General features: G+C 45.3%; 1 protein-coding gene across 2 annotated transcripts; it reads right to left on the bottom strand.

Annotated features, from left to right (window-relative positions):
- Nucleotides 1–7464: 7464 nt before the first annotated feature.
- Nucleotides 7465–21862, bottom strand: CTSE (cathepsin E). Of its 2 annotated transcripts, XM_007988699.3 has the most exons (9): nt 21795–21862; nt 20973–21129; nt 20221–20338; nt 19122–19240; nt 14124–14323; nt 11945–12067; nt 10454–10595; nt 10254–10352; nt 7465–8296 (listed from the first exon to the last, which is right to left on the bottom strand). In XM_007988699.3, exons 1-9 carry the CDS (start codon nt 21860–21862, stop codon nt 8132–8134), a joined length of 1191 nt encoding a protein of 396 aa, XP_007986890.3. In that variant the 3' UTR covers nt 7465–8131. The 2 variants fall into 2 exon arrangements, with proteins under 2 accessions (XP_007986890.3, XP_037841567.2); XM_037985639.2 differs by lacking the exon at nt 10454–10595.
- Nucleotides 21863–23595: the final 1733 nt, after the last annotated feature.

Here is a 23595-nt window from a genome sequence, read left to right as displayed (position 1 = left end):
ATTCTGGTCCTCATGCTTTGCCCTTACCCCAGTACCTGTACACACACACACACACACACACACACACACACACACACACACTCCTCCCCTAAGCCAACACACACAGCACACACACAGATAAAACATACATGCCACACACCACACACACTACCCACACACACCCCACACATGCACATCACACACACAACACCCACACATATCATGCACAATATACACACAATATACACACCACACACACATACACACCACATACACAAATACCACACATCACACACATCACACAAACACACCATACACACACACCACACACACCCCCCACACATGCACACCACACACAAACACCACACATACATACCACACAGCACACACACTTCACACACACACCACACATACACACCACACACAAACATCACAGATACATATCACATGCAACACACACAACAAACACACTGAACACCACACATACATACCACACACAACACACACTACATAAACACACCACACATACACACCATACACAAATATCATGCATACATACCACAGTACACACAAAACACAAACACACCACACGCAGCACACATACATACCACATACAAGATACACACCACACATATACACCACACACAAACACCATACATACATATCACACACAACACACACTACACACATACACACCACACATACACACCACACACAATACACACATACTACACAAACACACCACATACACACACATACACACATACCACACACACCACACACACATACATACACATCACACACAGAAACAATACATATACATACGACACACAGTATACACACCACACACACAAACTACATACATACCACACACAATACACACATACTACACAAACACACCACATACACACCACACACAAACACATCACATACACACCATACAGACCACCACACACACACACCACATACACACACATACACACACACCACACACACATACATACACATCACACACAGGAACAACACATATACATACCACACACAGTATATGCACCACACACACAAACTACATGCATGCCACACACACACCACACACACATTGCACACACACACACCACACACACGAACAACACATATAGATACCACAGACAACGCACATCACACAAACACATCACACACACCTATGCCACGCACACACGTGCACACACACACACAACACATACATACATACATTAAACTCCACACCAGGCTTGTGAGATGTGAAGTAAGTCCTGATGTCTCCTCTCAAGTGAGGATCGTGACCCAACCTGAAATACCTAGGAGACTACAGCAATTTAAAACGCCGCTAGCATGCGGCTAATTTGGTGTCTCTTTGAGCTGCCTGGAACCGTGCCTGGAATCGCTATGACTGGCGGATGAATGGAGAATGAAGTGAGTTTAAACAGGCCTCGGTCAGGGGATATCAGGCCTTGCCAGAGCCCCCTCAAGGCTTTTAATGCATTGGATGTCCCCTTCTTCCCCCACATCTCTGGGGGCAGATTTTGCCTCCTTGGGCCCATTCGTCATCTAATAATCCTCCGGGTCAGGGAGTTCTTGCTCGTGTCCCAGAAGTCTCTGACTCTGCTCTGTGACCGCTGTCTACGTCTCATCTGGCCGATTAGACTACACATTCCTCAGGGGGGCACAGAGCGAGAATCCTTGAATACCACACTGGGCAGCTCACGGTGCCAGCCACAGGCCTGGCCTGAGTATGTTGTGTGGGTTTCTTCAGTGGAAGAAAAGTTGAAGCTCATTTCATTGTTTCAATTAGCAAACATGCCTGGAGGGAGGAGGCAAAAGTTTCCATGGAGAGCCAAACTGGGCGGCACACACTGAAACTGGGAAACCTCTACCCCAGAGCACGTTCACCCCAAATGTTCCATTTGGGTGACTTGGGAAAGCGGGCATCAGGCCACCCTCAGGCCAACCACTAATGTTTGACGACTGACTTGTTCTTATACTGTTGCCCTTTAGAATATTGTCCCCTACAGTCTTCTACTTGTTTCTGAGGCCAAGTTTTAAGTGAACGTGTGTGTGTGTGTGTGTGTGAGACAGAGAGAGAGAGAGAGAGAAGGGATTAGACAGGGAGCCCGAATAGGGATGTAGAGGCACATTTGACCCTCTTTTGGAGAAGATGTGAGCATTCTCGTGGGGCCCGCTGCTGCCGAGGGTGCTTTGGGAATGGGAAGTGAACTGTCCGTGCTGGTCCTTACAGCCTTTGCACACGGGACTGAAACTGGTACTTTCAGGGTCTATTTGCAGAACTATCCTAACACCTTTGGAAGCCAAGTCGCCAGCCACCCTCAGACTCTAGTCCCCACTTCCTCCAGCCACGTGGATAAAGAGTCAGCCAACTTCCCTTCTGTTCCTGTGACACACGCTCCAGAGGAGAATGACGCCAGCCTCGACCCTGCGGAGGAGGTCCTGACGCTGCATTCCCTCACTGCTTCCTTCCTTCCCTCCTGTAGGTGTTCATTCAATGATCTGAGCCCGTCAGATCCTTTCGGGGGTGCAGAAATGGAGAATTGCATTTTATCAGTGGAGATAAAACACGGAGCAAACAATGGCATAAAAAACACAGCTTAAGGGTTGTGGGGATTTAGAGGAAGGAGAGATTAATTCTAGTTAGGAGACGTCAAAGAGGGCTTTACGGAAAGAAGGAATATGAATTGGAGCCTGAAGGATGCGGAGGATAGGAATGTGCAGATGTGTGGTGAATGGAGCAGGGATTCAGGCTCAATATGCAGAGAAGCGATGTGGGGCCAGGGAGAGGAGATGCTGAACCTCTGGCTGGCAGAAGAGCGAGTGCATGGGAAGGGCTCCAAGTCATAGCTGAGCACCTTCACAGTGCATCCCATGGGCTGAGATTTCAGTCTTGCGTCTCACAGCACTGTGTCTGACAGCTTTTCACTGTCATCTTAACACTCATTGAAAGGGAGTCATTTTGGGGAAACAGCATGTTCCTCTGATGAACAGAAGAGAAGGAATTCTAGGACTAAGTGTACAAGTAAGAAAATCGGGATGATTCCGTTTGGTGCAGGGTAGACTAGATGTCCAGGGAGAACAGGTGGTCAAACTGAGGCAAGGCCCCGGGAGCCCTGGAAGTTGCACCAGCTTGGATTGCATTTGGCGTGCAGTGGGGCACCACTGCGAAGTGTACGGCAGGGGAAGGGTGTGATTAGAGCTGGGCTTCAGAAATATGTACCTATCAGGCACTGGTTTGTCGGAAGGCAAGAGACAGAATCAGTGTCAGGATGTTCCTGGAATATTTCTGGTGAAAGGTAATGACTGGAGGATGGGGACAAGGAAATAGGTCACAGAGGCATTTCTGTGGCAGAACCAGCAGGGTCGTTGTGAAGACTGAATGATGTTGTGTGGCTTAGGCATCATTTTCACACTGCAGCCTCCATCACTCAGACTCCTGGCCAACACCGGACCAGCACATTCAACAGCCAGGGCGGTCCTTGCACAGAAACGGCCCTTCCAAAAACCTGCAGGGGTGCTGTCTAACAATGGGCCTCCACATGGCTCTTGGAGTGCTTTGTCTTAGATGAAAAAATCATAAAACCATTTACTCTAGGGCTTTCTGCCTTTTATGAGACTCACTTATGTGGAGTGAAGGTCTGTGGCCTGATGAGCACAGGCATGTAAGCTAGGTAAATGTTTACATAAGTGCAATGTCATTGCATCCTCAAAATAACCCCATGCAACACAGTCGTCCCTTGGTATATGTGGGGAACTGGTTTCAGAACCCCCAAGTATACTAAACTTTGAGCACACTCAAGTCCTGCAGTTGGCCCCAAAGAACCCACATATAGGATAAATCCATGCTCCATATACATGGGATTTGCATCCCAAGAATACTGTATTTTGTTGTTGTTGCTCTTTTTGAGATGGAGTTTCTTTCTGTCGCTGAGGCTGGAGTGCAGTGGCACCGTCTTGGCTCACTGCAACCTCTGCCTCCTGGGTTCAAGCAATTCTCCTGCCTCAGCCTCCCGAGTAGCTGGGATTACAGGCACCTGCCACTATGCCCGGCTAATTTTTGTATTTTTAGTAGAGATGGGGTTTCACCATGTTGGCCAGGCTGGTCTTGAACTCCTGATCTCAAGTGATCTACCCGCCTCAGCCTCCCGAAGTGCTGGGATTACAGATGTGAGCCACTGCACCAGCTGAATACTATATTTTTGGTCTGCCTTTGGTTGAAAAAATAAAATCTGTGAATAAGTGAACTCGTGCAAGTCCAAACCTGTGTTGTTCAGGGGTCAACTGTAGTTCCTACTATCATGCCCATTTGACAGATGAACAAACTGAGGTGCAGAGGTCCCACAACTGATGCTAGGAATGAAGTCCGAGCCTGCCTGACTCTGGAGCCAGTGTTGTTAACTGTTCTACTACGTTGCTTTGATAGCTTGTTTGGATCAGGCTGTTCTAAATTGACTTTAAAAGCAATAATTTGGTTAAAAAGGAAAAATAAACGTAAAAACCAAACAAAAAATGTATGTGTGCAGGTGTGTAGTTGTGATCTTCTCTGAGCATGACACCCAAATCAGAAGGGAAGGTACCACTCTTAGCCAAGTGCTTCCACCCAGGTAAGATCACGGATTCTTCCCAACAGCTCTGAGGTGAGTGTCTTAGAGACAAGAAGTCATTACCCAAGGCCACCGAGCACAGACCTAAACCAAGGCTATTTGACTTTAAGCCTGGTGTGTCTTCTGTGATCCCTGTAGTCAAAAACTGACAGTCAGGACCTTTCCCAGTTACGTTGCAGGTTTTCGAGTACTTCACTTAGTGTCTGGCATAAAATAAATATTTATTGTATTGGATTGAATTGAACCCCAAATGAACCTAATGTTCATTAAGAGAGGAGCTGATAAATGAATGGACACTGCATAGATGTTAGAAGAATGAGCTATCAGCAATGACAGGGAATCTACTGTTAAATGAAAAAAGTAGTTTAGAGAAGAGTCAGCCTGGCACAGAGTGAACCCCACAACTGGGGTCCAGCCTGGGAGGCCACATGGGTTCTTGACTTCATGCAGGAAAGAATTCAAAAGCAAGCCAACAGAGTAAAGTGAAAGCAAGATTATTAAGAAAAGTAAAGGAATTCAAGGGTAGCAACTCTACAGGCAGAGCAGCGGCACGGGCCGCTTGACCAAATATACTTATGGTTATTCCTTGATTATATGCTAAATAAGGGGTGGGCTATTCATGAGTTTCCCGGGAAAGGGGTAGGGAGTTCCAGGAGCTGAGGGTTCCTCCCCTTTGTAGACCATCTAGGATAACTTCTGGATGTTGCTGTGGCATTTGTAAACTGTCATGGCGCTGATGGGAGTGTCTTTTTAACATGTTATTGCATTATAATTAGCCTACAATGATCAATGAGGACCACCAGAGGTGGCTTTCATCACCATCTTGATTTTGGTGGGTTTTGGCTGGCTTCTTTACCACATCTGGTTTTATCAGCAGGGTCTTTGTAACCTGTATCTTGTGAAACCAGTCCTGTCGACTTCCTGTCTCATCCTGTGACTAAAAATGCCTGACCTCCTGGGAATGCAGCCCAGCCAGGTCTCAGACTCATTGTCCCCATCCCCTATTCAAGATGGAGTCACTCTGTTTCCAATGCCTCTTACATGTAGAGTATGATTCCTTTAGAAAAAGTTTCCTTACCAATAGCCACCTCTGTTAATATGTGCAAAGAAAAGTCTGTATAAAATGACTTCAAATTGATAATGGTAGTTTTCTCTGAGGAATAAGGTCATGGAGGATTTTCACATGCTTTACAATAAGAAAAAACAGAAGATACTTTCATTTTGAAAGAAGCAAAAGTTAAAAGGGGAAAGAAAAAATAGGTTGTTTCTGGTGGCAATAGATACCACCAGAAGGGGGATGTGCTCAGGCCAGGATCCTCCATGTCAGATCTCTCAGGATGGGCCCTCAGTCCCCAGGGTGAAACAGGTGCTCTCTCAATCTCTCTCTCTTTCTCAATATCTCTCTCCGTCTCTCACTCCATCTCCAATGTACTATGAAATATTTTTATTTACAACATACATATGGGCATGCTACAAGGAACCAGGACTCTGCGGGACAATGGCTGATGTCACATATGGGACTGGAAGTGTGCAAGATGGGCTGGAAAAGTTTACAGGAACTAACTTGAAGGTCACCCACTGGCTAAAGATAGAGTGATCTGGCATTAAAGAAAAAACTGGTGAGCTGAAACACATCAAATACATTTAAAATCCTTTGGTGTTTAATATAGCACCAACTCATTCTGAAAACTGGTAAATAAAGGAAATAAAACTCCAAGTAATTGTCTTCTTTCCTGGGCAAATGGTTGATGAGGGAAAGGTTTTGTTTTGTTTTGTTTGTTTTTGAGACAAGGTCTTACTCTGTCACCCAGATTGGAGTACAGTGGCACGGTCATGGCTCGCTGCAGATTTCACCCCCTTGTCTCAAGTGATCCTCCTTCCTCGGCTTCCCAGAGTGTTGGGACAGGTGTGAGCCATCGTGCCCACCCAAAGTTTTTTTTTTTTTTTTTTGATGGAGTCTCGCTCTGTTGTCAGGCTGGAGTACAGTGGTGCAATCTTGGCTCACTGCAACCTCTGTCTCCTGGGTTCAAGCGATTCTCCTGCCTCAGCCTCCTAAGTAGCTGGGACTACAGGTGCATGCCACCACACCCAGCTAATTTTTGTATTTTTTTTTTTTTTTGTGATGGAGTCTTGCTCTGTCACTCAGGCTGGAGTACAGTGGCGCAATCTCTACTCACTGCAAGCAAGTCTTCTGCCTCAGCCTCCCGAGTAGCTGGGACTACAGGTGCGCGCCACCACACCCAGCTAATTTTTGTATTTTTAGTAGAGACGGAGTTTCACCATATTGGCAAGGCTGGTCTCAAACTCCTGACCTCGTGATCCACCTGCCTCAACCTCCCAAGATGCTGGGATTACAGACGTGAGCCACTACGCCTGGCCTAATTTTTGTATTTTTAGTAGAGATGGGGTTTCACCATGTAGGCCAGGATGTCCACCTCGGCCTCCCAAAGTGCTGGGATTACAAGCGTGAGCGACTGCACCTGGCCCATTTCTTTAATAGAAGAATTCCAACAAACAAATGCCAAAGGGATAGCAGAATTAGAAAAAGCCCTGTTCTACAATCCCTAATTATAGCGCGGATCTCAGCAATGATCATCAATGACCGCTGAAACGATCAGGTAAAATGCTGAACTTTGTAATGAATGATTGAAGACAATAACTCCAAACCCACCCATCAGTGTTAACATCACCGGTAGAGAGGCACCAGCATTATCTGCCTCCTGACGGGATACCACAGGAAGTACCCAGCGCCATCTAGGAAGTATTTTTGCCACAAAACCAACCAGACCTCCAGATCTAGCTACCATTTTATAGGAAAGATAAGTTCAGAGAACTATGTCAAATGACACCTCGGGATTTCACGAATGTTTCAAATGTGCTAAACTCCTTAGAAGGAAAGACACCTATAGACATTTCAAATAAATGCAATTTATAGGCCTTGCTTGAATCCTGATACAAATAATCCAACTATAAAAACAGCCAAACATTTGTGGGACAATGGGAGATGCTTGAATTCCAACTGTACATTTAAATTTAAGAATGTTAGAAATATTTATGTACAAAATGATGTAATGCTCAGAATTTGCTTCAAAATAATCCAGGTACAGCATGTGGAGCTGGAGGAGTGGGCAGCAGTGTAGATAAACAGGCTTGGCCGTGTGGATGGGTTGTCAGAGCTGAGTGGAGTTGCATAGGGATTTATTATACTATGATCTCTGCTTGTACATATGTTTGGAGATTTTCATAATCAAATGTGAAAATTTTCTGATTTTCATAATCAAAAGTCAATAAAAAATATAGATATACAACTTAATTCCTCCATCATGACAGTGGTGGGAGTGGTGTGTATGTGTGAAATGTGTGTGTGTGTGTGTGTTCTCATGTTCTGTTTGGTCTTAATTCAAGTTGCAACCCTGGAAACAGCTACATTCTCTGGAAAATAACTTTTTACAGGTGTAAAGAATGCCCTAACCTAACAGATTCAAGGGGTGTCAGACAGGCAGGCACAGACACAAGGCCCCTCCTTAGGGGACTGCTGGGGCCAGTCCCACACGGTTATTCCCACGGTCGAAGACCGAGTAAAACTGTCGAATGAAGACATCCCCCAGGATCCAGAGGGGCCCAGCTGGAGGGTGGATGTCAAGTCCTTGAAAGCCGCTGCTGCAGAACTGCATTCCATCCACGAAGTCCTGGGGTTGGAAAAAAGGATGCGAATGACATGGGAAAGAAGGAAGTAGTGCTCCCTGGAGGCTGCCTGTGTGGTGGTGGTGGCTGGCACTGGATGGCCTTGGACAGCTGGTGGGTTCCACCATTTTGGTTGGTGGGTTCTTCCTCCTGCTTCATATGTCCCTACCTTAGTTTTCTCAATAAATTGTTTGTCTACACAAGTCCATTCTTATGGGCCTGGGATCTATGTTCTACAATTTTGAGAATGGTTCATCTGTTATATACTTCCACCTGCCCCCACCATTATCATTTTACAACTGGGAAACCCTTGTTGCATGGTTAGAAGAGCAAAACTGTTGGCACTGGAAGACCTTGGTTTGAATTCTGGTTTCTTTGGTTTCTAGTGAAGCTCAGCTTGGTTTTTGTTAAGGGAGAGAAATAACTCTGTTAGTGGCTACCCACTGCCATTTTCTTGTTGATGTTCTGGGAACAAACATTTGAGTGACCCCCTTTAGATGAGGCAAGTAGGCATCCCTTGTTCAAGAGAAGAGTGTCACCTTCTCCAATCTTAATTTTTAGTTTGGCAAAGACGTGCTCTACCAGGCAAGTGTGGTCTTTCCAACAATGACTTGAAATTTGAAGTTGCTGATGAGGGTGTGGGAAAATTTGCAGAGGGCTCAGGGAGACTTCTTGAGAAGAAGGACATGAAAAGTCAACGTTTTTACAGCAGTTTAGATGGATTGAGGTGACTCTGATTGAAATCTGCTGGTGGGAAAGAACCATGCGCCATACTGGGAAAGAACCAGCACAAGACCTTGTGATCCACCTGCCTCGGCCTCCCAAAGTCCTGGGATTACAGGTGTGAGTCACCACTCTCGGTCAGGTCATGATCTTCTAAAATGATCTTCTAAAGGAACCACGCACCGTACTGGGAAAGAGCCACACACCTCCCCTCCCCTGGCTTCTAGGAAACTCCCACTCTTTTTTGGGCTCTCCAGCGCCTGGAGCACATCAATGATTTCCACCTGGGCAGGGACTCAACTCACATGGGGGAAGGTGAGAGTGTGGGGGTGCTAGGGTGTTGATGGGCGTGTGGACTGATGAAGAGGGCTCAGTCTAAATGTCTCACTGGTCCTAGTGTGGTGCTGGCAGTGGCAGCTCCAGAATCCCTATGTGGCAGGAGCTTAGGGGACTTACCATGAAGCTGTGTTTTAAAGCAAACATTTGTTTTTATTTGGATTGTCTGTTGGTGGCTTTGGGAAGGAGTTAATAAAGGCTTACAGGTAGGACTGAAGCCCTCAGTCTCTACCTTAGCACCCCTCTTCTGATGCAGTTACCCTGATGCTGTCAGTGACTCTTGGAAAAATTAGTGTGTTGAAGTGTAGTGCCAAATACCTACAATGCTGGAAATTCAGACCAACTGTGGTGTGAAGTGCTCACAGGTGTCCACAAGGTCCAGCAGTTCCCTTTCTACTTCACCCTACAAACTTGAGAATTTACTGCAACAAAGGACATTTTCTTGCTAGAGGAGGAATGTTAATTTGAATGTTAGAACAAATATAATCTTATTCTCCACTCCTCCCTGCAAACAGCTCATATCTTGAACCATTTATTTGACTCTCTGAGTCTCAATATTCTCACCTATAAAATGAGATAGTAATAGCTCCAGTCTGACCTGGTGGTAGAGGAGATTAAACTTTGTCAGTTGAAAAGTCCTACATGGCAATATCAGAAGACTTCCTTAAATGGCTTGCCTGAACTTTACCACTGCTTCACGGCAGAACTGGAAATTAGAACAAGTCCCATGGTCTTTCCATCACAGGCAGCTGTGTCCCTCCCAGAGGGAATGCCACCTCAGAGCAGAACAACGCGGGGCGGGGCTTAGGGTAAAGGCGGGCAAAGTGCAGGCGACTGAAAAGGGGAAGTGGTAGGCAAGTGGGGAGGGCCTTGTGGCCTGCAGAATAAGGAAATAGTTCTTACCAGCAGGGTGTAGGCAGTTGGGCTGAGGGTGTAGGGGACTCCGTTGATGGTGAAGGTGACATCCGGCATGACATTAAGGTTGGCACACTCCACAGCATACTAAAACCCAATACAGAGGATCTGTTTAGAGCCCTCCCACCTCCCAAGAGAAGGCCTGGCTCTCCTGCCCCCACCATTCCCTTCCCCAGGCAGGCACTCACTTCTCCATCCACAGGGGCTGCCCCGATGGCATTTTGCAGCTGCTTAATCTTGTCGGAAGGGCCAGTGATGAGGGAAGTCCCTGTGTCCACAATGGCCTGGCAGCCCTCGGAGCAGAACATCACAGTGCCTCCCACCTGGATGCTGAGGCGACAGAGTTGCAGTCAGCCCACCTTCCCTCCCCTGGCTCCTAGGAAACTCCCACTCTTTTGTGGGCTCTCCAGCACCTGGAGCACATTAATGATTTCCCCCCACCATATGAGTGTTCCTCAGTTGTTTTCTACTGAGATCCATAGGAAGAAATCTGTTTACTTCTTGACCCAGTGCACACACACACCCATTCATGCAATTGAGGTGCACTCTGGTATTTTCTACCACATTCCAATTCATCAAAAAATGTAGGTCATGATCTTATGATCTTATTTATTTATTTATTTGAGATAAAGTCTCACTCTGTCGCCTAGGCTGGAGTGCAGTGGCTCGACCTCAGGTCACTGCAACCTTTGCCTCCCAGGTTCAAGCGATTCTCCTACCTCAGCTTCCCAAGTAACTGGGACTACAGGCGTGTGGCACCATGCCTGGCTAATTTTTGTATTTTTAGTAGAGACAGTGTTTCACCATGTTGGCAAGGATGGTCTGAGTCTCTCGACTTTGTGATCCACCTGCCTCGGCCTCCCAAAGTCCTGGGATTACAGGTGTGAGCCACCACGCCTGGTCAGGATCTTCTAAAATGATGTCATGACCCATAAATAGGTGAATTCCTACAGTGTGAAAAACCCTCAATAGACAATGAGCATTGAGACCTTTTATTTTTTGCATTCCTAATGCCTGATACCTTGCAGGAACTCAATCCTAGCTAAATTGAAACTTGAACTGCACTTTTCCAATTCCTGCATTGTCTAGCACGGCGCTAGGTATGAGGCAGGCATGTAGTCCCACTTCCCCAATTGCTTCATGCCCAGATACTGTATATATTTCCCAGCTCAGTTTCAATGTAATCCCCTCCATGACGCACTGGAGAGTTCTTCAGATAGAAGCTGTCGTGCCTGTCTGCTGGACCACGTTGATGGCACCTCTCTTGAAGCACTGACCACCTTCCATTTTATAGGATAGCGGTTTGGGTGCCTCTCATCTTCTGTACAAGTTTTTTGAGGGCAAGATCTGAATCCAATTCACCTGTGCAAACCCCCATGCTACTCATCCCTCGCCTTGTATGTCAGTGTTGAAAGAACAAAGGGGAGCAGGCTGTGCGCTAGTATTGACTGTCTGTTGAATTAAAGGCACGCCACATGTACAAGGAAGGAAGCTTTGTCTGCTGCCCTGGTTACAGAGGTCCCTTCCTGCACACTTGCTCAGCACCTCCATACCTTCAACCACAGTAAGCTTCTGGCATCCTCTGCTAGCGACCAGTGGTTTTTCAGTTAATTCCGTTTGAGTTGTGCCTCTTTTGAGTTTACCCCTAGTACTGTAACTACTTCATGGGGAATACTCACTTATCCAGCGCAATCTGCCAGTAGCCTTGCTTGGTGACTGGGACCCAATTCAGGCTCCCAGAGAAATGGGAGTGGTCGTAGCCTCCGAAAATCAGCTCACTCCCCGCACCACCTTCTGGGTTACTACGTGGAGAGAAATACAAACTGTCCAGGAAGGGCCACTGCAAAACTCTAGGGGTGAGTCTCAGCTAAGACACTTTGCTTCTTGGTCTCATACCAAGCAGCCAGGTAGGCAGAAACATCAGCCTAGGCTTTGAGACCAGGACTCTGACTACTGCAAGTGGATTGGTCTGGGCCTTTTTGACACAAGATTAGAAACAGCTCCCCTTGACCATTTGTGAATGTCCTTCTGCTTCTTGGATAAAAGGGTTAAGGAGTTGGGAAATGGGGCCAGCAGGTCTGTCATTCAGAACCAAGGCCAGGACCATCCTGGGTGGGTACACACTGTGTGACTTGAAGCAACCCCCAAAGACACCTTTTCCCAAGGTATCTTCCCCCGTATGGTTGTGACAGCACCTGGTGTTTTTATGTTCTTCACTCATTATGTTAAGGCATTATGTTAAGGCAAAAAGGCTGATTTGAATGTATCATGACTTACCAGAGTTTGAACACTTATTTTCATTGGTATTGATATCTCAGATTATGTTCTGGAACCTAGCAAGATTCTGGAGAAATTGGACCTAAGACAGATTCATTTTGAGGAAGAAAAGGATCAGAAAGATACAAAACTGAAATCAGGGTAGTAAAGAAGGAGAGAAGGGAATACCTGTAGGAATTTTAGGACAGTGTTTTTAGAGAGGGAGTGGGGAAAGGAACTCACATTTGTTGATTACCTTGGTGCAAGGCCCTGTACTGGGGATTTTGTCTATCTAAACTTATTTAACTCACATCAACCTAGTGGTCCATGGAAGAAACTGAAACTCAGTGAGATGAAGCAATGTAAGTGGCAGGATTCAAATCCAGGTCGGTCTGACTGCCAAGCCTTGATATTCCCCATTACAGCCCACTTTTCCCAGGCGATGGGAAAAGGAAGTTCTGCACCGGGAAGCAGAAGTGTCTAGACAACCTGCCTCTCTCACTCACAGCTCTGCCTGGGCCTGGTCCTGAGTGCCGTCATGCTGGAGAGGAAGCACAGCTTGATAGGGAAAATCCAGGACCCTCCATGTGGGAGAGGGGAATGAGAGGAATGGGCTTATGCTGAAACAGGGTGACTGCAGGCCAGGTCTGACCTGGAAGAAGTCAGGAAGGTCAGAAATCACCTTCCTGTGTAAGGAGGAAGAGGAGATGACCCTCCAAGGATGCCAGGCAAGAGTGCCTAGAAACATGTGAGCCTCATGACCTTTTCCAACAACAATGCAATTTTTAAAAATTGTTGTAAAAATATGTAACATGAAATGTACTATCTTACCCATTTTTGAGTCTACAATTCAGTAGTGTTAAGTATGTGCACACTGTGTAAAATCCAGACCTTTCATTTTACAGAACTGGAATTTTATACCCATTAGGCCATCAACAATGGTTTAAGAACTCCTCACTTCCCCTCCCCAGGCTCTGGCAACTGGCAGTCCACTTTCTGCCTGCGAATTTGACTACTCTAGGTACCTCACCTAAGTGGAATCATACAGTATTTGTCTTTTTATGACTAGCTTATTTCACTTCGCATTATGTCCTCAAGTTTCTTCTGTATTGTAGCATATCTCGGAATTTTCTTCCTTTCTAAGGCTGAATAATATTTGATTGTTTGGATATGCCACATTTTGTTTATTCATCCATCAGTATGCAATTATTTTATCGTCAGCTTAACTTTTCATTTGTTTCTGCCTGCTCCTCCTGCAGGTGCTGTCTTTCTTGTTTCACTGTGTCCCCAGTGTGAGCATCATACTCAGCATATAATAGGAGCTTGATAATTAGTGACAGCATAAATGAAGAACCAATCCCAGAGATTCCTTAAATTTAAGCCGGTGTAGTAGAGTTTACAAAGTGCTTTCACAACTACTTGATGAAGCAAATCCCATTTCCTCAATATTCAAAGAGGTTAAATGTTTTGACTAAGATCACACAGCTGATAATAGACCAAGCTAAAGACCCAAACCAGGTCTTTTGATGGCTAAGTCAAGTGTAAGTGTTGTCTCCCTATAGTTATAACTGACTTTAACCTCACAGTGTTGATGGGTCTTACCTGCTCATGTAGACAGAAAACATTGGCAAGTCCACCAGGTTCTGAGCCATCATGTTGTCAAACACTGGAGTCACTCCTCCCACAGCCAAGGAGGGGTATCCCAGGCCCAGAATTCCATCAAACTCTGCATCCACAAAGGTCTGGCCTGGCTCTGTGACACTTTCTCCAAACTGCTGGCCAACCACGGTCAGTCCTTCCACCTGGCAGGAGAAAGCCCACAGGAAAATGGCACAGGGGATTGCTGGCAAAGAGTTTGATTCCTGGATTCTCCTCTGTCTTGAAGCTAATTCTTCTCCTTCCCAACTTTCCTTGACTAAATAAGCACAAAGATGCTTGCTATATTCTCAAGAAACAGAACATTCCAAAACCTCAGAAGCCCTCATGCACCTGCCAATCATTGCGCTCCTACTCAAGAAGAGCCAGTCTCCTGACTTCTAATAGCGTATATTGGTTTTGCCTATTTTTTGGATTTTCTATAAATGGAATCATCCCGTATGAACTCTTTGGTATCTGGCTTCTGTCACTCAACATTGTGCTTATTGCACACTGTTTTTTTGGTAACTTGTTTCAGAAAAGTTTACCTACCCTAAAATTTTGAAAACATTTTCCCATGTTTTCTTCTAAAAGCTTTATTGTTTACCTTTCACATTGAGATCTGGAGTCTATCTGAAATGTGGTAATGTGTAAGGTAGGAGTCAAGATTTATTTTTTTCTATCTGGATATTCATATGACCGGGCACTACTTAATAAATACACCACCATTTCCTCCACATACTGCAGTGTCATGTTCAACATAAATCAGATGACTGTGTGGATAGGTTTTGTATTTTCTGTTCTGTTCCATTTGTATATTTTTAAAATTCTGTGCCAACACCACACATCTACATTGCTGTAACTTTATAATAAATCTTAATATTTACCAGTGTTTTTCTTCAGCAAGGTTGTTTTGGTGTATTACACATCCATATAAATGTTAGAATCAGTTTGTTAATTTCTAAGAAAAAATGTTCTTGTTTTAATTGGAATAAAATTGGTTCTCTAGATCAATTTGTAAAAATTTGACTTTTAAATAAAACAGAGTCATTCACTCTATGAGCATGGTTTAGTTTTCAATACAGGTCTTCTTTTCATTTTACTCAGTAACATTTGTGATTTTTATGCAAGTCTTTTACTTTTATTTAGTAAAGTTTTCTATTATCAGAGTAGAGCTCTTGCACATTTTTTTGGTTAAATTTGCTTCAAAGTAGCTATGGTTTTGATGGTGTTATAGTGTCATTAAAAATCTATTTGCCATTTGTTTTACTTGCTACAGGTTGAGCATCACAAATCTGAAAATCTGAAACTGAAGTGCTTCAAAATCCAAAACTTTTTGAGTGCCAACGTGACGCTAAAAGAAAATGCTCACTGGAGTATTACAGATTATGGATTTTCAGATTTGGGATACTAAACTGCTAAGTGTAATGCAAATATTTCAAAATTGGAAAAAATTTGAAACCTAAAAGACTTCCGGTCCCAAATATTTGTGATAAGGATCCACAACCTGTATATATAAATTCAAATGATTTTTCTTTGAGACGGAGTCTCATTCTGTCACCCAGGCTGTAGTGCCGTGGCATGATCTCGGTTCACTGCAACCTCTGCCTCCTGGGTTCAAGCAATTCTTCTGCCTCAGCCTCCTGAGTAACTGGGACTACAGGCGTGCGCCACCACGCCTGGCTAATTTTTGTATTTTTAGTAAAGACAGGGTCTCACCATGTTGGTCAGGCTGGTCTCAAACTCCTGACCTTTTGATCCACCCGTCTCGGCCTCCCAAAGTGCTGGGATTACAGGCGTGAGCCACCATGCCTGGCCCTAAATGATTTTTTTATGTTGACCTCATATCCAACAACTTTGCTAAGGTCACATATTAATCCCAATATCCTTTCTGTAGATATTTTTGGATTTTCTACTTATGGAATCTTGTCATACATTAATAACGACGGTGTTATTTCTTCCTTTTCCATCTTAATGTTCTTTGTTTCTTTTTTTCTTGTTGCACTGGCTAGGATTTTCAGTACAATGTGGAATAGAAGTGGTGAGATTGAGTGTCCCTGTCTCATTCTTGATCGTATGGAGAAGTCTCTCGACAATTCACCATTAAGTATAAAGTTTGCTGTGGGCTTCTTTGTAGATGAAGCCCTTCATCTTTATCAGATTAAGGGAGTTACTTTCTATTCCTAGTTTGCTAAGGGTTTTTCTTGAAGTCATGAATAGATGTTGAATGTTATCAATCTATTAATATAATCATATTGGTCATATGATTTCTCTCCTTTTATTCTGCTAAATGATAAATTCCTAGAAAGATGACCCTTGGTTAAGATTATTATCTTTTTATACACCACAAGATTTTATTTGCTAGTATTTCATTTAGAACTTTTGCATCTACATTCATGAGAGAAAGATTGGCCTGTAATTTTATATCTTCTTTTGTTATAATGTCCTTTTCAAGTTTCATTATTAAAGTTATGCTGGTTTCATAAAATGAGTTATAAAGTGTTTTTACTTTATCAAATATCTAGAAGGGTTTGTGGAATTTTTTTTTTTTTTTTTTTTTTAGTGTTTAGAAGAATTTATCAGTGAGGCTTTTCTTTGTGGAGTTTTCTTTGTGGAAGGATTTTTTTAATAACAGTATATCTTTAAAAGATTCACATTTTCTAATTTTTATTTTTGCATCAGTTTTGGTATGCTGTATTTCTCAAGGCGTTTGTTGATTTTTTGAAGATTGTAAAATGTATCAATATAAAATTATTCTTGATAACTTTAGTGTTCTCTTTCTCATTTCTAATACTGTTAAGTTGCATTTTCTTTCTTTTTTCTTAATTAGTCATGTCAGAGGTTAACCAATTTTATTACTCTTGCAAAGAATTAATTCTTGGCTTTGTTAATTTCCTGTGTGATTTCTCTATTTCATTAATGTCCCATTCTACTCTTTATTATTTCCTTCCTTTTGATTTCTTTGGGTTTGATTTACTACTGTTTGTTTATGGTTTGCTCATTTTCTTGTTATTTGTTTCTTGAAATAGGAACTTAGATAATTGATTATTAGCATTTATATTAATAATACATGCATTTCAGGCTAAACGGTCCCTTTAAGGGCTGCATTAGCTTCATCTACACATTTTGGCATGTCCTATCTTTATTATGTCAGTCACGGTTTGATAAGAGAAGCAGAGCCATTAGGAGGTACTATAGATATAGATGAAATGATATGGATATAGATATTGATTATATGCAACTGTGGGTGCTAGTTAAACAGTGTACTTGTTTCTGGCCTGGTGCTGCAGCTGCTGTCTACAGTTTGCATAGCAGAAAGGGAAGATAGATGTCAAGTGGGAGAAAAAGGGCCAGTTGGAACCCATGAGCGTGAGGGTGGACTGGAACCCGCATTGTTCTCTCCCTGTCCCCAAGTCTCCATCCTCAATGATGGGGATGTACTGCAGCAAAATCTGAGGATTCATTATAGAGGTAAGTGCACACCTGGCCCTGGAGCCAGAAAAACTGAGGGAAGGAGCAGTGCAGTTGACATTGCTGTGGGCTTGGCTGCTGCCCTACACCAGCCAGGTGAGCCAACAGATAGGTGACAAGCTATAGGCGCAAATTCCCCTTTCTATTCCCGTTTCAGTGCCTTCCTTGCATCTCAGAGGTTATTGTGATGATCAGTTTGGGATGTAGCCTTCTAAATAGTTATTTGTACTTATATATATATATTATGTGTAATTGGATATATAATGTATATGTCATAATATATAATTTTATATATCATATAATATATACTCTTTACATATATGATATGTTATGTTAATATATTATATAATAGGTTAGTATATTATATATTAATATACACAACATATTAATATGTAACACATAATATACTATTAATATAATACATTATATCACTTATAATATATAATTCATATTATATAACATATTAATATAATGTATTACATGTCATATTAAGTATGTTATAACATATTATATAATAAAATTATGCAATTATTATAGACTATATCTAATATATATTATATCTATATAAAATATACAGATGATGTATACAGTATACTATATATTATATATTCATACATACAGATATTATATATTATATATGTAATGTGTGTATGCACACACACACAAATAGTTCCAATAGAAAATGCAGTGCATTGTTTTATCTGTATGATATTTTTACATAGATGGTGTTCTTCTGCTTCTGGCGTTCTTTCAGCTGATAATATGTCCTACTCCACCCACTCTAAGGGATGTTGATGAAATCTGTGCCCTGCTGGCCTCGGGAATACCCCCCTCATGGACCAATGCTCGCCAGGAATAGGTCAACCTCTGTTTCTCCCAAGGCCCAGGCATATATTGCTGTCTATAAGCCTGAAAAAGTACCTGGTTCTCTGTCCCCACATTTGTCTGATTCCCATAGTTCTAGGACCCATAGGACTCCAGAGGGAGTCAGAGGGTCAGAGGTCAGAGGGAGTTTGAGGAACAGCTCATGAGCTCAGCACTGAGTTCAGTTTGGGCCTTGGCCTTTGGACAACTGGGTTTCTGCCTTGGCTCTGTGACTGGGCTCCCATTTCAGACCTTGCCTCCTTATTTTACTGAGTCCAAACCTCGCCCACTGACGTGGGCTTCTTTATCCTTCAAGATGGCGACCTGGTCTTATCTCCTCAATGCCCTAGAGACTGGAGATCCAGCTGTGCACCCTGCCAACAGGCTTTGTGCACTGGGCACTGCTTCCTGCCGGAGTCCCCCTGCGCTGTCCTCCCCCAGGGCACAGCTTGCTGTGCAGACTGACCCACTGCTACCATCTCAGGTGGGGAGTGTTGGTCCCCCTTTCCCCTAGAAGTTAGTACTAACCCCTGTTTCCACCCATTCCTGAGGCAGTTTTGAAACCCAAGACCTCTGAATAAGTCTCCCAAGTTTCTGGCCAAGAGAGAAAAGTGAAGGACTTGCACTCACAGAGACTTGGTCGGCTCCAATGATCCCAGACAAGCTCCCAGTTCCATACTGAATGGAGAAAGATTGCCCCGGCTGGCTGTACGTGCTGGACTGGGAAGGCTGGAACCTGGTGTGCGTCTCTGGAAAGAAGTGCATTGCTCTTGCCTATGCCATCAGCTCACTGCCTGCATCCTCGCCCTGATGCCACCCAGCCCCAGTGCGGCAGGATCTCTTTCCTCAGCTCTCAACACTGAGAGAGAGCCCCTAGAAGCCTGGTGATGCCCCTCCCTACTGAGCAACTACATTTCCCTCTAGCTACAGATGTGGCCTAATTGGAACCAAATAGCTGTCCCTGAGCAAATCTGATTGTCCACAATGACCTCATGAGGCACACCAAGATAAGTGCCATTTATCAGGCGCCAGCCACAGTCCCTGCCACCCGTTGTGGGTCAGAGGTTGGCCTTCAGAAGAAACTCAGGGGTAAACAATTGCCCCAGGAAATTACTCCCAACTTTTCTCCCAACCCGTGGACATCTCTAGCCTTGGGGTTTCCAGGGAGATTCTGTCTCTGGGACTTGTCCTGTATCAAACAAGACATCTTTCTGTAGCTCTTCTTTTCCAATCCTTGCTGAAACCTCCGAGTTACCTCTGGCCAAATGGATCCACCCATGCCATTGTGCCCCACCAGCCCCACCTCTGTGCACCAGGAGATAAGGCTACCAAGCCTCCTTGAAGCAAGCAGACTGTCTACACTAGAACCCAACTAACCTACCTGCTCAGAAATAATCAATTAAATTAAACTTTCCCCTACATTCCTTTGGGTGTTCCAAAGGAAGTGAGTCATTATGTCAAAGATTTCTCTTTTCATTGGCTTTCTTTCTATTAATTCTGATCTGTATGGAAGTTGCTCTCTTGAACAGCAGCCACATTTTAGTTCTTCCTTGGCCTTGCTCTATCTCTGCTGTAAGCAGTTCCAGGGCAGACTCAAAGATGGAGAAGGGAAGCTGGTGTGGCAGGGGCCAGTTTCTGGAACCTAAGCCCCACTTCCCCAGAGTACCAGGCTTGGCTTCCCAGGACTGGCCCCCAGACATTCTCTGCTGGTGCTCCTGGCCCCACTTACTGCAGGCTGGGCTGGTGCAGTACACAGAGGGGACCCAGAGATTGGAGGAGCCAGTGTCGAAGATGACAGTGAAGTTCTGTGGTGGGGAGCCAATGGAGATAGTGCCGAAGTATTCCATCTGCAAGGAAGAGTGAGAAGGAAAGCGGGTGTGGGTGGTGGCGAGGGACAAGGGTGCTCACCAGGAAGCCAAGGGAAAGGTCCCTGGGGCCAAAGCCTGGGGTACTACAGACTGGAGTTTACAGAGCCTAGGAAGTGGTAATGCTGGAAAATAAAAGGTAAAAGGAGCAGAGAAATGGCCATGAGTGAGGAAATCAAACCAAGCCTCTGGCTACTTCATTTGATTTTACTTGCATTAACCTGATTCTTATAAATACATTGTAGGGGAGGCAGTGGAGGAAGAACTACCTGTTTTACAGACTAGGGAACTGGGGCTGGGAGAGGTTAAGTAACTTGCCTAAGGGTACACAGCCAGTAAGCTGCCCAGTGGAGAGCAGAAGCAGGGGCCTTCAGTGTGGGATGATGCTTTCACTCCCAGCCCTTTCCTTCTGCAGAGAGCTCTGACATTTGGGTACATTGGGGCCTGCTTAGCCAACTCCATGGCAACCCAGGGAATCAGTCCCCATGGATCATCCATCCAAGTGAAGAAATCCACAATGGCCTTCAGCGCTACTGATATGATACTGGCCATGCCCTGATGCTGGGCCTTCCTCCAGCTCCCACCTCTCCCCAGCCCTGACCCCAGGAGGCCTCACATCCAAGTAGTTGATGAGGGGTTCGTTGGCACTCTGGTCCATTGAGCAGGACTCGGTGAACTGGATCATGTCCAAATTCTGGGATTTCCAGAACTCAGAGAGCTGGCTCCGTGCCCGCAGCTTCTTCTTGAGGGACGGATGCCTCCTGAGGGGCACCCTGGAGACAAAGCCCCATGTGAGGAGGAGATGATGTACTTCTACCTCCCTCTTCCCCCCGTTCCCATCCCATTTTCTCAGGGGCCGACTAGAGAAGACAGAGTGGGGGATCTGCAAGACAGCATGCAGGATACAGGTGGGATCAGCGTCCTCTCTGCCATTCAGACTGCCCGGCCTCATCTCTGCCCTGGAGAGTCTTAGAATCTCAGAGTGGAAGTGGCTCCCCTCCTGGAGCTGAGCTCTTTGAGATCTTCTAGGAAAATGGAAGATGTGGGGAGGTCTGCAGTTTTACATGAACATCACGAAGGGCTGATTTAAAGGGACAGAAAACTCTTGGAGGCAGTGATGGTCAGTCCCCTGGGGAAGTACTGGGGTGCTTTGAGCTACAAATCACAACTGCAGGTTTCTGCTCTTTTGCAACACAAGAAGCTCCCCGGGACTTGGGAAGACACCTCCGTGGAGCTGGAGGCAGGAGGATGACTTGTTGAGGACTGGAGATGAAGGCCATACACAGACGGCCACTGGGTAAGCCTCTTCCATGCATTGATGCAAACCCTCAGCTTCTCCTCCTCTTCATCTCCCCGTCAGCTTTCCTATCCCAGAGCAGCCCTGAGCTGCAGGGCAGGGGACTACCCAGCTGAACATAGCGCGGGGATGTCTCCTCACCTGTGAAGTGATCCTTGGGCCTCTCCCAGGTCCAGGAGCACCAGCAGCAAAAGAAGGAGCATTTTCATTGTGGGTCTGAGGTCTGACCAGCAGCTTCTCCCTTGCCCGCTCCTTTCTTCTCTCCCGGAGGGCAGTGGGAACGGACTTTCCCTAACTCTCAGACCTACCCAGCCCAGTCTGAGGGCTGAATGATAAGGCTCTGGAGTCATTAGCCATGCCCAGAGTAAATACAGCATGTGGAACAGGGCGTTCCCCCTCCACCCCTCCGTCCCTTTCCCACCTACAAGAGGAATGTGAGTCTGGGAGTAGAACTTGGGGGTCCGTGCATTCTCTGTGAGCGAGAGGGTCCTCTGAGGCTTGGCTTCTCCCAGGGCCTTGGCACCTTCCCTGACCCCAAGAAACCCTGTGTTAATGAATCCAGAGGGCAGCACATCCCTGGCTGCCTGGAAGCGCCCACTGAGCTGTTACCGCGAGTGCTCTAGCTGGAGACTCTGGAGGCGTGGGAGCTGACTTGTCATGGGTGGCAGGATTCTCACTCAAAGTATTCATCCGTCTGTTTTCTCAGTGATTCTTCTTCTCTCCTCAGTCTCTCAAATGCTCCAAAGGCAGTTTACCCTTCCCTGGCCCACTTTGAAGCACAAACCAGCACTCCTCAAAGGTCCTGAAATGGGAAAATGTGGTTGTGGATTCATGGAGCCCACTCTCCTGACTCCAAGGACTTGATGAATCTGGGGCTGGGGCTTAGGGGTGTATAGAGGAGAATGCAGGGGCAGCGAGGGAGGGTCAAGGGGGTCGGCGTCTGGAGCAAGTGCCCGCGTGAGTCTACTTGAGCGGCCATGACAAAGTACTGAGGCCTGAAACAACAGAAATTTATTTTCTCACTATTCCGGAGGCTGGAAGTCCAAGATCAAGGTGCTGGCAGACTTGATTGCTTCGGAGCCCTCTCTCCTTGGCTTGCGGATGGCTGCCTTCTCTCTGTGTCTTCACATGGGTCTTCCCTCAGCATGTGTTTGTGTCCACATTTCCTCTTATAAGGACACTAGTCATATTGGAGTAGGGCTCACCCTAATGACTGCATTTATCCTTAATACCTCTTTAAAGACCCTGTCTCCAAATACAGTCACATTGTGAGGTACTAGGGGTTAGGACATCAACATGGATTTTGGGGGACAGAGTTCAGCCCTTAACAGTGCTCAGGGACAATAGGATCTTCTATCTGTTAAGTGGGACTAAGCGCAGGGGTGGAGAGTGGGTGGGGCTCAGGCCTTAGTTACCGCAGTGTGTGAAACCCCCTCACCATCAGCCTATCTCTGTGGCCACCTGCCTCATAAACAGATGGTGGGACTTCACAGCCTGGGGTGGGGATGAAGGGGTTACAGGAAGGAAGACCCTGACCCTGACTCAAGTTAATTGGACCCTCTTAGCCAGGGCAGCAGCGGCCACCACCATGTGCCAATGCTTCCAGAGGGCACTAGCTCAGCAGTAGGAAGTAGGTGGCCTGGGTTTAGCTTTAGCTCTCCCCTGACCAGCTAGTGGTCTGGAAAATCTCTTCAGTGCTATGGGATCTGCCTTTCATCTCTGAAGTTCAAAAGACAAGCAAACGTGGAGTATGGAGCTAAGTTAAACCTACCCTTGGGTCCAAAAATGTTAAAAAGACATCAAAAGGACTTAAGGAACAGCCTAGACCTTTGACCCCTGAACCCAAGGCAACAAAGCCTCTTTGGCATTTCCCAGGAGCCCGTCTCGTTGACCTTTCACTGGGGAGAGCGGTCTAACCCTAGAAGGTCAGCTTCAGTCAGAA

Source organism: Chlorocebus sabaeus, chromosome 25 (assembly GCF_047675955.1).
Source record: "Chlorocebus sabaeus isolate Y175 chromosome 25, mChlSab1.0.hap1, whole genome shotgun sequence".
NCBI lineage: Eukaryota > Metazoa > Chordata > Mammalia > Primates > Cercopithecidae > Chlorocebus > Chlorocebus sabaeus.
Note: the sequence above shows the minus strand (reverse complement) of the source record. Positions and strands in the feature narration are given on the sequence as shown.

What these genes read in the sequence shown, in the direction of transcription:
- CTSE (XM_007988699.3), bottom strand. Translation starts at nt 21,862, where the DNA reads ATGAAAATGCTCCTTCTTTTGCTGCTGGTGCTCCTGGACCTGGGAGAG. An exon ending in GCCCAAGGATCACTTCACAG is followed by an intron (nt 21,130 to 21,794) that starts GTGAGGAGACAT and finishes CTTTGTCTCCAG; the next exon opens with GGTGCCCCTCAGGAGGCATC. An exon ending in TTGGAGCCGACCAAGTCTCT is followed by an intron (nt 14,324 to 19,121) that starts GTGAGTGCAAGT and finishes TTCTCCTGCCAG; the next exon opens with GTGGAAGGACTGACCGTGGT.